This window comes from Adiantum capillus-veneris, chromosome 25 (assembly GCF_014529385.1).
Source record: "Adiantum capillus-veneris isolate H3 chromosome 25, ASM1452938v2, whole genome shotgun sequence".
Lineage (NCBI taxonomy): Eukaryota > Viridiplantae > Streptophyta > Polypodiopsida > Polypodiales > Pteridaceae > Adiantum > Adiantum capillus-veneris.
In genome coordinates this window covers 131,338,021-131,350,776 of record NC_140955.1, presented here as the reverse complement: position 1 = coordinate 131,350,776, position 12,756 = coordinate 131,338,021, and the positions used below count along the sequence as shown (strand labels likewise).

Below are 12,756 nucleotides of genomic sequence, written 5' to 3'. Positions count from 1 at the left end.
AGTATTAGGGCGCGTTCGAACGGGTAGGGTTTAACCACAGCCTGCTGACGCAAGCGAACCCCCACCCTCCTTGTTCAACTCTGCCGAAAATGGCAGAGTTGGAAATCGTGAGCTCTACCCCCGCCTACTTGCGATGAGCAAAAGGTTTGCGCATAAAGCTACTCCCGCTTTTACTCGCTAAAGGCCAAAATTGCTCACGCATGGCAGGGGTGGCACCCCCGCTTGTGCAAATCTGCTCTTAGGCTAGGTTCACATGGCCCGGCGGAAGAGCTGAGAATTTCCTACGAACAAATCAAAATCTTCTCAGCTCGCTGCCTTGTTCACATAAGGCGGTGGAAGGTGTTGACTGGGCTGCCACGTCGAGGAAGAGCTCGCCTTTTTCTCTTCCACCCTGCCCTCTTTTTCTTCCGACCCCCCCCGTGAGCACTTCCATCCTCATGCCTTCTTCTCCAGCCAATGGAGCCGTGCCATGCAGGCAAAGCGACTACCGTCTTGTGTGAACGTTAGGGTGGCAGCATAGCTGATTCTCTCTATGTTCCGCCCGGAAGTGGTGGAAAGGTGCTTCTCTTCCAAGTTCCACCTCTCCAATCTGAACCCACCCTTAGAGAACACCATTTGACAGGTAGGCCTACTTGCACTCTTTCTGTCAAAGTGAAGGGTAAAGAGAAGTCTGGAGATGACATGTGGACATGGAGTGCTAAGTGAACACTTTCGAACGCCTCCCTCCCTCCCTCCCTCCCTCCCTCCCTATAAATAACTGTCTGCAGCCGTCGTGTTTATAGTGAGGTACAATGTCGCACCAGCAGCTGTTTTCCGCCCTGCGCAGAAGAGCTTGTAAACCGCTTGCCAGTACTTATCATGCTCGCTTCTTGTTCAATGAAGCTGCACGCCCTTCTATCGTCCACAAGCGCAGCACCGATATCCTTCACGATCCTTGGTTCAACAAGGTACTCTCTCTCTCTCCCTCCCTACACTTCTCTCTCATTCTTTCTCAGCACCCTTCGCAGATCTCGTTGCACGGTCTCTTTATCCAGAAGCACATCACTTAGATCTGCTCATGCAAGATTGTTTCCGTGTTCTGATGAGCATTCTTGCCAATTCTGCACAATGCCAACCTATGTGCCAGTTCGTCTGTACAGTATCAGCTCGGCTTGCATTGACTAGTTTAACCAACTTCGTAGCAGGTCAAGGATTGTTATCATTAGTCTGGTAGTTCGACATGTCTAAAGGAGACAAAGTAGAAGCTTTCTACGAGGGAAATTTTGTTTTGTCTTTGTAGGTTTTTAAGCTTGGTACCTGATGAAATGTGGCAGGCCACAACGAATTGCCCTAACTGTTGATACAGCATTATTCAAGCATTTACTTTCTCGACACAAACCAGAGAATAATTTTGTGAAGAGGGAGTCCAATTGCATTGACATATTGTGCACTTTTCCATGGGGTGAGCAACCAAGTAACATTATTCCCATACTGGTTAGAATTTTGAAGCCAATGGTCTTTTGTGACCAATTATTGTAAACGTAATTGTTGTTACCACCTTGATAAATGGAGAGCGTGAGCATGTGCGAGCTGAGAAAGAAAGAAGAAGAAAGAAGAAAGAAAAAGAGTTATTGACTTTGTGTTGCCGCCAAAATCGACCTATAGGACATTTCACCATAACAGCACATATTTATACATATACATACACAGGTATGTATGTATACATACTCATACATAAATAGGTATGTATGTATGTATCTATGTTTATATGTATAAAATAATAAAATATAAATATATATTATGTATAGTGTGTGTGTGTGTGTGTGTATATATATATATATATATATATATATATATATATATATATATATATATATATATATATATATATATATATATAGTGTACACACACACGTATATACGTATGCATATTACATTATATATATGTATGCGTACACACACACATGCACATGCATGCGTACATACATAGAGTAGGAGTCCTTATGCCATTGTTTTTGGGTCTGCCCTTATGGACAGCTGGTTTGGAGGGCGGTATATTGTTTGCTTTTTAGAGTAGGCATTTATGACGAGTTTGTGAGGTGGGGGGCAGTTGCATGGCTTTTGTGATTTCAAGGTCACACATTCTTTTTGAGGGCTCGTTGATAGATCTGGTTTTCTCCTTGGGATACACGAGGCATGCTTCATCCACTGTACGTTGGTTTGATCTCCACCTGTGGGATGCAGTCTTTACCATGATCTGCAGCATTGCATTATGGACTTTGTGGAAGGCTCGTTGTGTTCACATTTTGGGGTCATAGCCTTCACTGACATCGACCACCTTGACAGCTATCTTGATTGAGAGGTTGCATACTCTTTGTAGCCAGTGAGAATTTCAGCAGGCTTCTCCACGACAGCAGAGCGGCGTAGATACTCTTTCTTTTGGACATAGGCGAGGCCTTCAGTTCTTTTCAGTTTGGATCAGGGACACATGGACACATCGTCTGGCATTATGCACCTCCTCGGAGGTTTATCTGCACTCGTCCTACATGCCACCTTGATGTATACATAGCACTCACACTATACCTTCGTTTTGTACTTCCTCTAGGTGATGGGCCTTTTAACATTTGTAGAGGTCTTTGTGCACAGAGTATACAGCTCCTTTTATCCAAAAAACAAAAAAAAAGAAAGAGAAAGAAAATGTAATGTTATATTAAACGTCCTTAAAAGGAAAAAATGATCTATGAGACCAAAAGTTACATCCCAAGAGAATCTGTTACTCTGTTTGAAAAGATATGTTAATAGAAAATGAACAGAAAATTCAACATTTAGGTATGTAATACATTGATGGGTAGGTCGGAGGGGTAACATAGTAAACATGGTGAATGGGGTAGGGGAGATGAGAGCTAGAGACCATCATATACATCAATACATGGGAGGAATGAGGGATTGTGGGCTTACACGTGATCAACTTGGATATCATTATCACTAGAGGTCTCTACATGGCTCATAGGTCCAACCAGGCTAGCCCCCCCCCCCCCCAAATACAATAATGTGGAGGTCACCAATGTGTCGAAAAGCCATAGCTTAGTCTGGGGCTCTTAGAACTGCACCTGTGTGTAAAGTGTGAGCTTTGTCCTAGAGTACAAGAGTATGAGTCAAGGAGAGAAAAGGTGGAATTATCCCACATGGAGTGATGCAAGGCTGTAGAGCTACTTAAAGCTCATTTCATGAATGAATAAACCAAGCCTATTTTGCATTACATTCCCTTGTTTATGGTGAGCTTGTGATGGCTTAGCAAATACTAAGATCGTGTTGATGAGTCCAAGTTAATTGATCTTGGAACCTAATTCGCTTGAGTGATAATCTAGCCAACACACACTCACTCGTGTGCACGATGTTTCTCTTTCATCCACCCTAGCTAGCACGATCCCATTCGCTTCAAGTGGTATCAAAGCACCATGGTTTGCTAGATGGGTTTGTTGTCATGCGTTTGTGTGTTAGTAATTAGCATCTCTATTAGAGTAATTAGCATTTCTCAATTATCGTTACGATCCATTAGCATCCCTAATAATCCTACACTCTAATAACCACTTGGACATGAGCATGCTCCACTACCCTTTGGTGATTAGGTGAGGAGAAGGTCATACTTTGCATTTTAGACTGTAATTAGTATGTGCTTCATTGTGCTTTGCATTTTTGATCGTGTTAAGTAATTGATTTCGCATGGTTTTTGCTTCATAATTAGTCTCTAATCGAGCCCCAAATTATTGTGTAAGGTGTAGCGGAAGTGAATGCTGAACTTTGCTCAAGACGAGTGCTTTGAACTGTGCTCAAGGGTTTGTTTTACTTACTTCTGTTCCTTTAATGAGAGTGCAAACGATCATAAACAAAGTGAATGACACTGTGAATGAAGGTGCTGAGACAGAGAGAGAAGAATACGACACCAGACTGTTGTCAAACGCTCCTCCAAGGACCCCCCTCTCTATGGCGAGAGAGATCTATGCTATTGATTGCACAATTTGGTACAATGGTCTAGATGCAATGGACTTGCCGACGATGTCGGCGATGAGACGGGCTGAAATCTGAAAGCTGAAATCTGAAAACGCTAGGGCTGAAATCTGACACTATGTCGGCGAGGACGACGATGGCGACGATGCGACGACGATGCACTGAAAACGCAGATGCTGAAATCTGCGGACAGCGGGCTGAAATTGAAAACGCTGATGATCTGACCGTACGACGAAAACGCAAATGCTGAAATCTGCGGACAGCGGGCTGAAACTGAAAACACTCGCTGATTTGACCGTGCGCCGTGCGGCGAGGACCTGCTACGGGTAGGTGAGATCTGCGAGATTTGGGGCTGTTATTGCGGAGTCTAAGTGCTGAAAATTGAAAACGCTGATGACTGGGGCCGATCTGTTGCCGACAAACTGCAAATCGCTGATGTTGATATGTAAGTTGCAAAAACGCCAGGCTGGTCTGGGGATCTGCAAAGCACCAGGCTGATCTGGGGATCTGCAAAACGCTGGGCACTCTGCAGCAAAAACGCCAAGGCTGATCTGCTGCAGGAAACGTCAAAAGGTCTGCTGGTTGAAAACGCTAGGGAAATCTGCCGGTCTTGCTGAGAAGGTGCACTGCAAGTGTAGGAACTTCTGCTGCCTCTTCTACCAGAAAGTGCTAGCGCTAGGTTTCTTTTATAGAGCTTAACAAATTTGCCCTACCTAGTTTCCCAACAAAGTCACTTATTAATAATAAGTGAAAAATGGATAAAATAGGAAAAATGGGTTGTGTGCACTGTTAAATGCTCATGATGATGCTCATGATGGATACTGACTGTAATGTTGATGATCATGCTGTGTGCAACGAGGGGATATGCAACTGCCTGGACATGCACGGCCTGCGCACAGGCTCACAAAGGTGCCAGAACACTTCCTAAGTTGACCTGAATCTGGACCTGAAGTAGCTTGTCCACATGCACATAGTCTGCCCAATCAATGAGAGGGTTATGCTCACGAAACCATCTAATGCCAAAAATCATATCACATCCTGAAAGAGGAGAAACTACAAATTTTCTGCGGAAGGGCGCTTGTTGAACAATGAATAACACATTAAGGCACTCTCGGGTAATGAGAGAGTCCATACCGGGAGCGAAGCCCGATACCTTGAGAGGAGATGTCTTTTTTTTTTTTTCCAAGAAAAAGATCCTTCTATTAGTTAATGAAAACTGCCCATAGGGCTACATCCACCTCTGCAAGAGAGGGCTACAACACGCATGATGGGGAGACTCTCCCAATGAAAAAACAGCATATATACAATGGGGCTAAATCAAGAAATGGGAGGAGGGAAGAGCCACACAGGTGGACAGTAGTGCCATCTGAGCACCCCCTGGACCAAGGTGTAGAAAGGCCCAGGGCGCCAGAGTCGAAGGAAAGCCTCGCGGCGCTCCCGCATGCGGTCAGAGCTGCCCTGTAGTCCCTCAAGCTGTCCTCTGAGAGTATGGATCAGCTCTAGCCAAAAGTCACGAACAGTCTCTGCTGGTGGCACAGGGCGAGCCTCAAAGATGCGGAAACAACGGGCCCGCCAGATGAACCAAAGAGCTAGGCCGCCGATGAGCTCCCAACACTCCTCTCTCTCACTGCACCACTCCTGTGGAGTAAGGTCTGTAGCAGGCTGGAGTGCAGGTCGCCCCCCCTGTATCACTATCATCCTGCTGGTGGAAGATAGCTCAAACTGTAGTGTCGGGCCCGTGAGGGTGGACCAAGCCGCTGCCCCCCAGATGTACTGTCGAGCCGCGGAGAGGGTAGGCATCAGCCGAAGAACTCGTAGCCACACCTGCTGGGCCGACGGACAGTCCCAAAGACAGTGTCGTTGACTCTCCACCAACTGGTCACAGGCTGTACATGCGGCCGAGAGACCACTATGCACAAGCCAGCTCCCTATTGCTGTGGCTCTGTGTGCAACCAACCACTGGAACAAAGTGACGCGCCTCGGCTGTCTGGAGTCCCACAGCCTCTGCCAAAAAGCTGCCAAGAACTCAGCTGTGAGACCCTCCTCCTGCCAATGATGTGCTGCAGCGGGGCGGGCCTCTCTCTGCGCTGCAAGTATATGACGTCCAAGCCGAACAGTGTACTGGAAGAAAGGGACTCTTGGGCGGTCTGCAGAAGAGAAGGGATCCCTCCATAGCCACTCACCAGGATCCCACTGTACTCGTGCCAGTGGACAACACTCCCAAGCCCATAGCCTCCAGTGTCCTGTCTCGAGAGCTGCTGGGTCAGGGTCTATGACGCAAGTCCTCCCACAGATGCCCACAACTCGGATCCTCTGGAAACAGCACTCTGCTACCTGCGGGGCCTCTACTGTAACTCGCTGTAAACGTCCCCCACCCTGAAGCTCAAAGAACAGGGCTGGGACAGTCTCTGAACAAGCCCTGACTGAGATGAGAACCTCCAGTCGTGTGAAGGCTCCCATCCATCGGGGTGCTACTGGCTCGAGAGGCGTGAGCCACTCAGCTTGAACTGACTCTGAGGTGTTCTGACACATGCTCTGAACCCCTCTCATGCCCTGTAGCTGGACACCCTGCACCTGCTCTGACAAACCTGTGAACTCTAGCCAGTCACCTAGAGAGCGCGCTGGACCTGTTGCCATGGGACCCCATGAAACATGAGGCCTACTCCCAACCAAGTGGCCTCTCTGAGTGCTAACCATGGGGTTCCAGACGAGGGGCTGTCGTAGGCGCTCCTCCGTGCATGTCGGTTGTCTTTGCTCTAGGCCACGCCGTAAGAGCTCCCAAGAGCGAAGCAAACTCAGAGCGAATCGGTTCTCCAGTCTCCTGCTCAAACCAACTCGGCGTAACTCTGTAAAGATCCATCTGGTCGAAGGTTGCCAAGGGCCTCCTGACTGAGGCACCCTGGCACGAAGCCTCTGCAGCAAGAACTCTTTCCAGGGCTATTTGCTTGGAAGAAGTCCTTTGACGACGAACTTCCCAAGAAGGGCTTTGCTCTGCTGTGCTGGATCAATGATCCCAAGCCCTCCCTGAGAACAAGGAAGTGTGATGATCGACCAAGCCACCTTGGCTCGGGCAACCTGAGTGTCGCGACCTGACCAAAGGAAGTTCCTGATCAGCCTCTCTACCTGGCTGATACAAGAACTCGAGAAGATCCAGCAAGAAGTGATGTACCACATAGTTGCCAACAACACTTGGTTGGCAACTACTACTCTACCAGCCAGCGAAAGTCGTGCTGAACTCCAGTGTAACAGCTTTCTCCTGATGGACAGGAGAAGAGGAGCAGTCTGCTGCTCGGGGGACAAATCCAAACCAACCTGACAACCCAAGTATCGAACTGCAGTCCCTGGGGGAATCCACCTGAAACCCTCTCCTTGCATCCACTCTGGCACAGGAGCACTGCCAACCGAGAAAGCCACTGTCTTTCTCCAGTTGATCAATGCGCCCGATGCACAGCAGAAGGTCTCAAGAGCCTGCCCACACCTATGTAAATTGGCCTCCTGGCCCTCTAAGTACAAGGCTGAGTCGTCGGCAAACTCAGCGTCCAGAAGCTCATCTCCCCGTATCAGGAGTGCTAAGCCCCTCAAACCAACCTGCTGTGACACCAAAAATCTGCTCATCGCCTCCGCATAGAACAGAAAGAGAAAGGGGGCAAGAGGACAACCTTGTCTGACCGATCGTGTGAGCATGAAGCGCTCACCTCTACCTCCTGCCAAAAGCACCTGACTGTGAGCCTGTCTGTATAAAGCTGACACCCCTCTGATCCAAGCATCTGAAAAGCCCATCCTACGAAGCATGCCCTCTAGAAAGTCCCAGTCAACTCTGTCGTATGCCTTCTCAAAATCGAGAAGAAGAATCACAAGGTCCTCCCCACGGAGACGTGCCAGGGCAGAAGCCTCCCAGAAAGTGAAGATGTTGTCAAGGATACTGTGTTCCTTGACAAAACCTATCTGAGTCCCATGTATAAGGCTCTCCAAAAGTGGCCGAATCCTCAAACTCAGAGCCTTGGCAAGAATTTTGTAGGCTGAGTTGAGGATGGTGATGGGGCGCCACTGTCGAATCTCATCCAAGGAGCCACCCTCCTTTGGAATGAGGTAAATCAGGCCCTCACTCATGCTATCCGGCATCACTCCTGTGTGCAGAATGTACTGAAAGGCACTACAAAGATTTGGGCCAAGCAAGTCCCAGTACTCCAAGAAGAAGCTGGGAGTCAGCCCATCCTCACCTGGACAGCTACCACGAGGAAGGGCCCTAAGAGCTGTATGCAGCTCCTCAAGCTGAAGAGGTATCTCCAGCCTCTGGCGCATCTCCTCAGTCACAAGACAAGGCATCTGCGCCCAAACCTGCTCCCTGTATGCATCCTGTCTCTCTGACTGGGGCTCAGCCGTCAGTAGCTCACGGTAAAAGTCAGTAGCAACTGCACGCATATCCTCAGGCTCACAAGCAACTGACCCATCGGGTCTCCTCAGCCGAGTGACCTTGGCATGCGAGTGTCGAGGTCCTACTGTCTCAAAAAAGGCACCTGTCACTCTGTCACCTACCTGAGTCCACTGAGATGCCTGTCGGTGAAAGGCAAACTCATGGCACCTCTCCTCTGTGTAAGCAAGCTCCTGTCGAGCCTGCTGTAACTGCTCCTCCAGCCATGGACTGTCTGGATGCTGCTCCTGCATCCTCTGTAGTGAAGCAATGCCTCGTCTGAGACGCTGCTCGTCCTCTCTCGCTGCGGCCCGTCGAGCCAAAGACTCCTGGAGAAAAAAGTGGCTAAGCTGAGCTAGGCCTAAGGCCACTCTGTCTGCCGGTAGAGCCTGGCTGTCCATGCCCTCTGTCCAAAGAGCCTCTACCCTCTCTCTGAGTGCTGTGTCCAACAAGACCCGCTCTGGGATGCGAAGCATCGTGCTCCCACTCCTCTGCCTGTTTGCCACTGTGAGGATCACTGGTGCATGGTCCGAGAAGGATGTCCCTGCCAGGATGCCCACTGATCCCCCCAAGTCACTGAAGTGGTCACTAGTGTAGAAGCGATCTATCCGCGATAGATTCACTCCTCCCACTCTGCGGTCTGATCTAGAGAAGGCAAGACTCTCTGGAGGCCTCACAAAGCCAGAATGATGCCATGTATCTGAGACCCTCAAGGTCATACACAACCTCTCCCAAGCTGCTAACTCGACTCCATGCACAGTAGCATGGCTGCCTCCGATCCTGTCAGAAGGGTCCTCCAATATGTTGAAGTCCCCTCCTACACACCAATGGTCAACCTGTGGCAAAGACTCAACAATCTGTGACCAAAACTCTGCACGAGCACTTGCCACATTGGGCGCACAGATGTTCAGGAAGCCCACAAGGCCACCCTGAACCTGCAAAGTAATCCACTGAGCCCTGCCTGGCACAATAATCCCTCTGCCCACAATGGCCTGCTGCAATGAGTCCGCAATGCCTCCAGGTCCAAAAGCAGCTGACCAAAAGGTATCATAACGTCCACGCAAAATCTGACCACAGCGCCGGATGCGGCTCTCAGACAAATGGTGCTCCTGAAGCATAAGGAGATCAATCTCTCCTCCCACAAGGCAACGCTGAAGCTCCTGCCGCAATCGGCCCCGTTGTCGTTGAAACTGGGGCCCACCTAATCCCTGCACGTTCCATGAGACGATCCTCATGGGGAGCGAGAGAGAATAGATGCTGCCGCAGCAGCAAGACGGGCTATCTTCGAGGCAGGCTTGGATGGGGAGTAATCCGCATCCGAGCGTCCTCTAGATAGGCGAGCCTGTAGTGAGTGCCTGGCCCAAGCCCAAGCAGAGCGAGCCGAGCGTAAAGCAACCTCCTCTGTTCAGGAGTCCTCATGTATGTATACATAGCAAGGCAAACACTGTGTATCAGCAAAAAAGTACACCACAATGTGCCTACATCCTGCTGAGTCTGGGGGTGTCACCGCAAACTTGGCCAGTGGCCACAAAGTCTGCAGCAAATCTGTAACTCCAAGTTCTCCCATGTGGTGAGAGAACTCGAGAACCTGTGTATGCAACCATCCCACCACTGAGTCGAGGGACCACTCTGTCTCAGTCCTACCGCAGAGAGGAAAGGAGAAACCAACTGCTGAGTCCAAGGCCTCTGTCCCCCTAGCGGCGAGGAACAGAGAGTGGACCGTGAAGCAGGCTGCCTCGAGGTCTGCTGCGGAATCGCCGAGAAAGCGAGTGAATCTGTAATTGAAGAAGTCCCAGCGGCGTCGGAGGTCAATGCTCGTCAGACCACGAGGGATAGCTGCAAGGGAAGATGCCTGAATCTGCAAAGGGGGCTGCAAGAAGGGCTGACCCTCTCTCGCTAGGTGACTTGTGGCAAAAGTGCTGCCAAGAGATCTCCTAGCCGCCGGCGAGGGGCCAGTCTCCTGAGTCGACTGTGGTACTGAAGCAGGAGGAGGGGGAGAAGGAGCGGGGGGGGGGGGGGGGGGGGGGGGCGCGGAGGAGAAGAGAAGCGGGGCGGGACGACAGAGACAAGGGGGCGAGGTGGGGAGTGGGCGGGAGCAAAGGGCGGGGGAGGGGATGAGGAGGAAGAGGGGAAATTTGAAGGGCTGGCGAGGGTGAAACGGAAGAGAAGGCTGGCGTAGGAGGCTCCTCCTGCTCAAGAGGACCAAAGCGGTTCCCCGTGGGAACCCACTGCTGCAGAGTAGGCACTTGAGGGCCACTCTGAGTGCCAGGCTGTCGCTGTGGCCCCTGGCGTCGACGGCCACGGGCCTGCTGCCACCCCTCCTCCGCTGGAGCCCCAGGCTCGGAGGGTGGCTCAGAATCTGTGCGCTGTCGCTGGCTGAGGCTGCAGCCCAGCCTTGGCAGGCTGGGGCTGAGGCTGAGGTGCAGGTCGTGGTCTCCTCCGTGGACAGGCCTTCGCTAGGTGGCCCATCTGTCTGCAAATGAAACACTGGTTCGGGAGACCCGAGTACTCCAGACTCTGCCTAAACCAACCCCCACTCACCCGAGGCAAAAGGATGACCTTCGGGAGCGTGTGGGTATCTCTGACCAAAACTCGAACTGAAGGGATGCCGGCCGCCTTGGCAGCTACTGATGCTGCCGTACGAGGTGTCTCCAGAACAGTCCCGATGGCGGAGCCAATCCTAGAGAGCAGTGGAAGGTATTCCCTCCGTAAACCCGGAAAGCAGACTGAGATGGGGATGTCTGCCTCCTCTACGAGTACATCCGAAGTCGGGTCAAAACCGTGTCGCCACTGTCAAAAGTGGGCGCGTGATGCTCGGATAGCCAATGGACTCATAGCTATGACCTTGGAGGCCATCTTGGAAGTCTCGAACTCGATCTGGTAGTACCCCCGTTCGAGGATCTGGACATCCAAAATCTTGCCCACCTCTGCGAGAAGGCGGGCCTGGAGAAGGTCTCGCAGCTCTCCTCTGCTAGGACGGGTGCCGAGAACCTTGCAGATGATAGAAGTCGCCTGCAAGCGCTCTACCTCTGCGGCAAGGCTCGCTTGCTCTGTCGGCGAAAGAGCAAGTCGAATGGTAGGCTCAGCGGGGTTAGGCGAGGGGGCTTCAGGTGAGTCCCTCTGCGGCGGAGCTGGAGCCTCCATCTGTGTCTACTGCTGAGTCGAAGAAGCGGACGGAGAAGAACAATCTGCAGCCGAGAACGCCGAACACCTGTTCTGAAGAAAAGGTGTCGGAGAGCCGGGCGAGCACGGGTACAGCGGGAGGGCTAGGGGGGGAGGGCGGGAGAAAAGGGGGGGGAGAGGGAGCGATGGCACAAGGGGGGGGGGGGGGGGGGGGGGGGGGGGAGCGTGCAGCAGCAGCGGGCCTTACGCTGTGTATTTCTTTAGAGTTTCACACATTTGAGAGGAGATGTCTTGCTAACCTCCAAGCGGGCTCTTTCCACATGCAAATCATCATGCTCGTCATTGTCATTCAAATCATCATGCAAATCCTGTGTGTCGTGCGTTGGAGAAGACGAGACTGAGAGAGTCTCCGTCTCTTGAATCTTTTCAATCTTCGCTTGCACATTAGAAATGAGAGATAAAGAATGAACAACTTGCTCTCCACGAATGACAATGGGAGAGTCACTTTTGGCATTGAAAGGGAACGTATTTTCCGCCCAATCAATGAGAGGGTTATGCTCACGAAACCATCGAATGCCCAAAATCATATCACATCCTGAGAGAGGAGAGACTAAAAATTTTCTACGGAAAGCAGCGTGTTGAATTGTTAACAACACATCAAGGCACTCTTTCGTGATGAGAGAGTCCATATCGGGAGCGAAGCCATAGACCTCGAGAGGAGATTTCTGACTAACCTCTAGGCAGGCTCTCTCAACAAGAAAGGGACTAATCACATCATGCATACTACCTGGGTAAAACAATATGACAAAACGCTGCCCCGTCATATGCCCAAAACATTTAATGAGAGACTCATCAATGGGAGGGTCATGAGAAACTTGGGGCACACTCGTGTTGTCATTTATTGCGTTGACAAAGGAAGTGGGTTTTGTGGATTCTTTAGATTCATTAGAGTCAATCTTAGGACATGTTCTTTTTATGTGACCCTTAATGTGACGATGGAAACAATGACCTTCCTTAGAATAAGTGCTTTGCTCTTCCAACGTGATGTATCCTCCTAAAATTCCTTGTTCTACCTTTTCATATGGAGGGAGCTTAGGTTTAGCAATTGTGTTAGCTTTACCCTTACATTCATTTTGAGAGTTCCAAGGGTAAAGCTAACACAATTGTTCCCATGCTCACCACCTCTATGCGAAGTATTTATTCCGCTTCGGGTGATGACCATCCACTGAAGTCTT

General features: G+C 50.5%; 1 protein-coding gene across 1 annotated transcript in view; it reads left to right on the top strand.

Annotated features, from left to right (window-relative positions):
- Nucleotides 1-740: 740 nt before the first annotated feature.
- The window catches only part of LOC147425667 (NAD-dependent malic enzyme 1, mitochondrial-like), a 123,795-nt gene continuing 111,779 nt past the window's right edge, over nucleotides 741-12,756 (top strand). Inside the window, exon 1 of the mRNA XM_086499521.1 lies at nucleotides 741-947. Within this exon, the coding sequence (XP_086355647.1) occupies nucleotides 792-947 (156 nt within the window). The 5' untranslated portion in view covers nucleotides 741-791. The remainder of the gene's footprint in view (nucleotides 948-12,756) is intronic.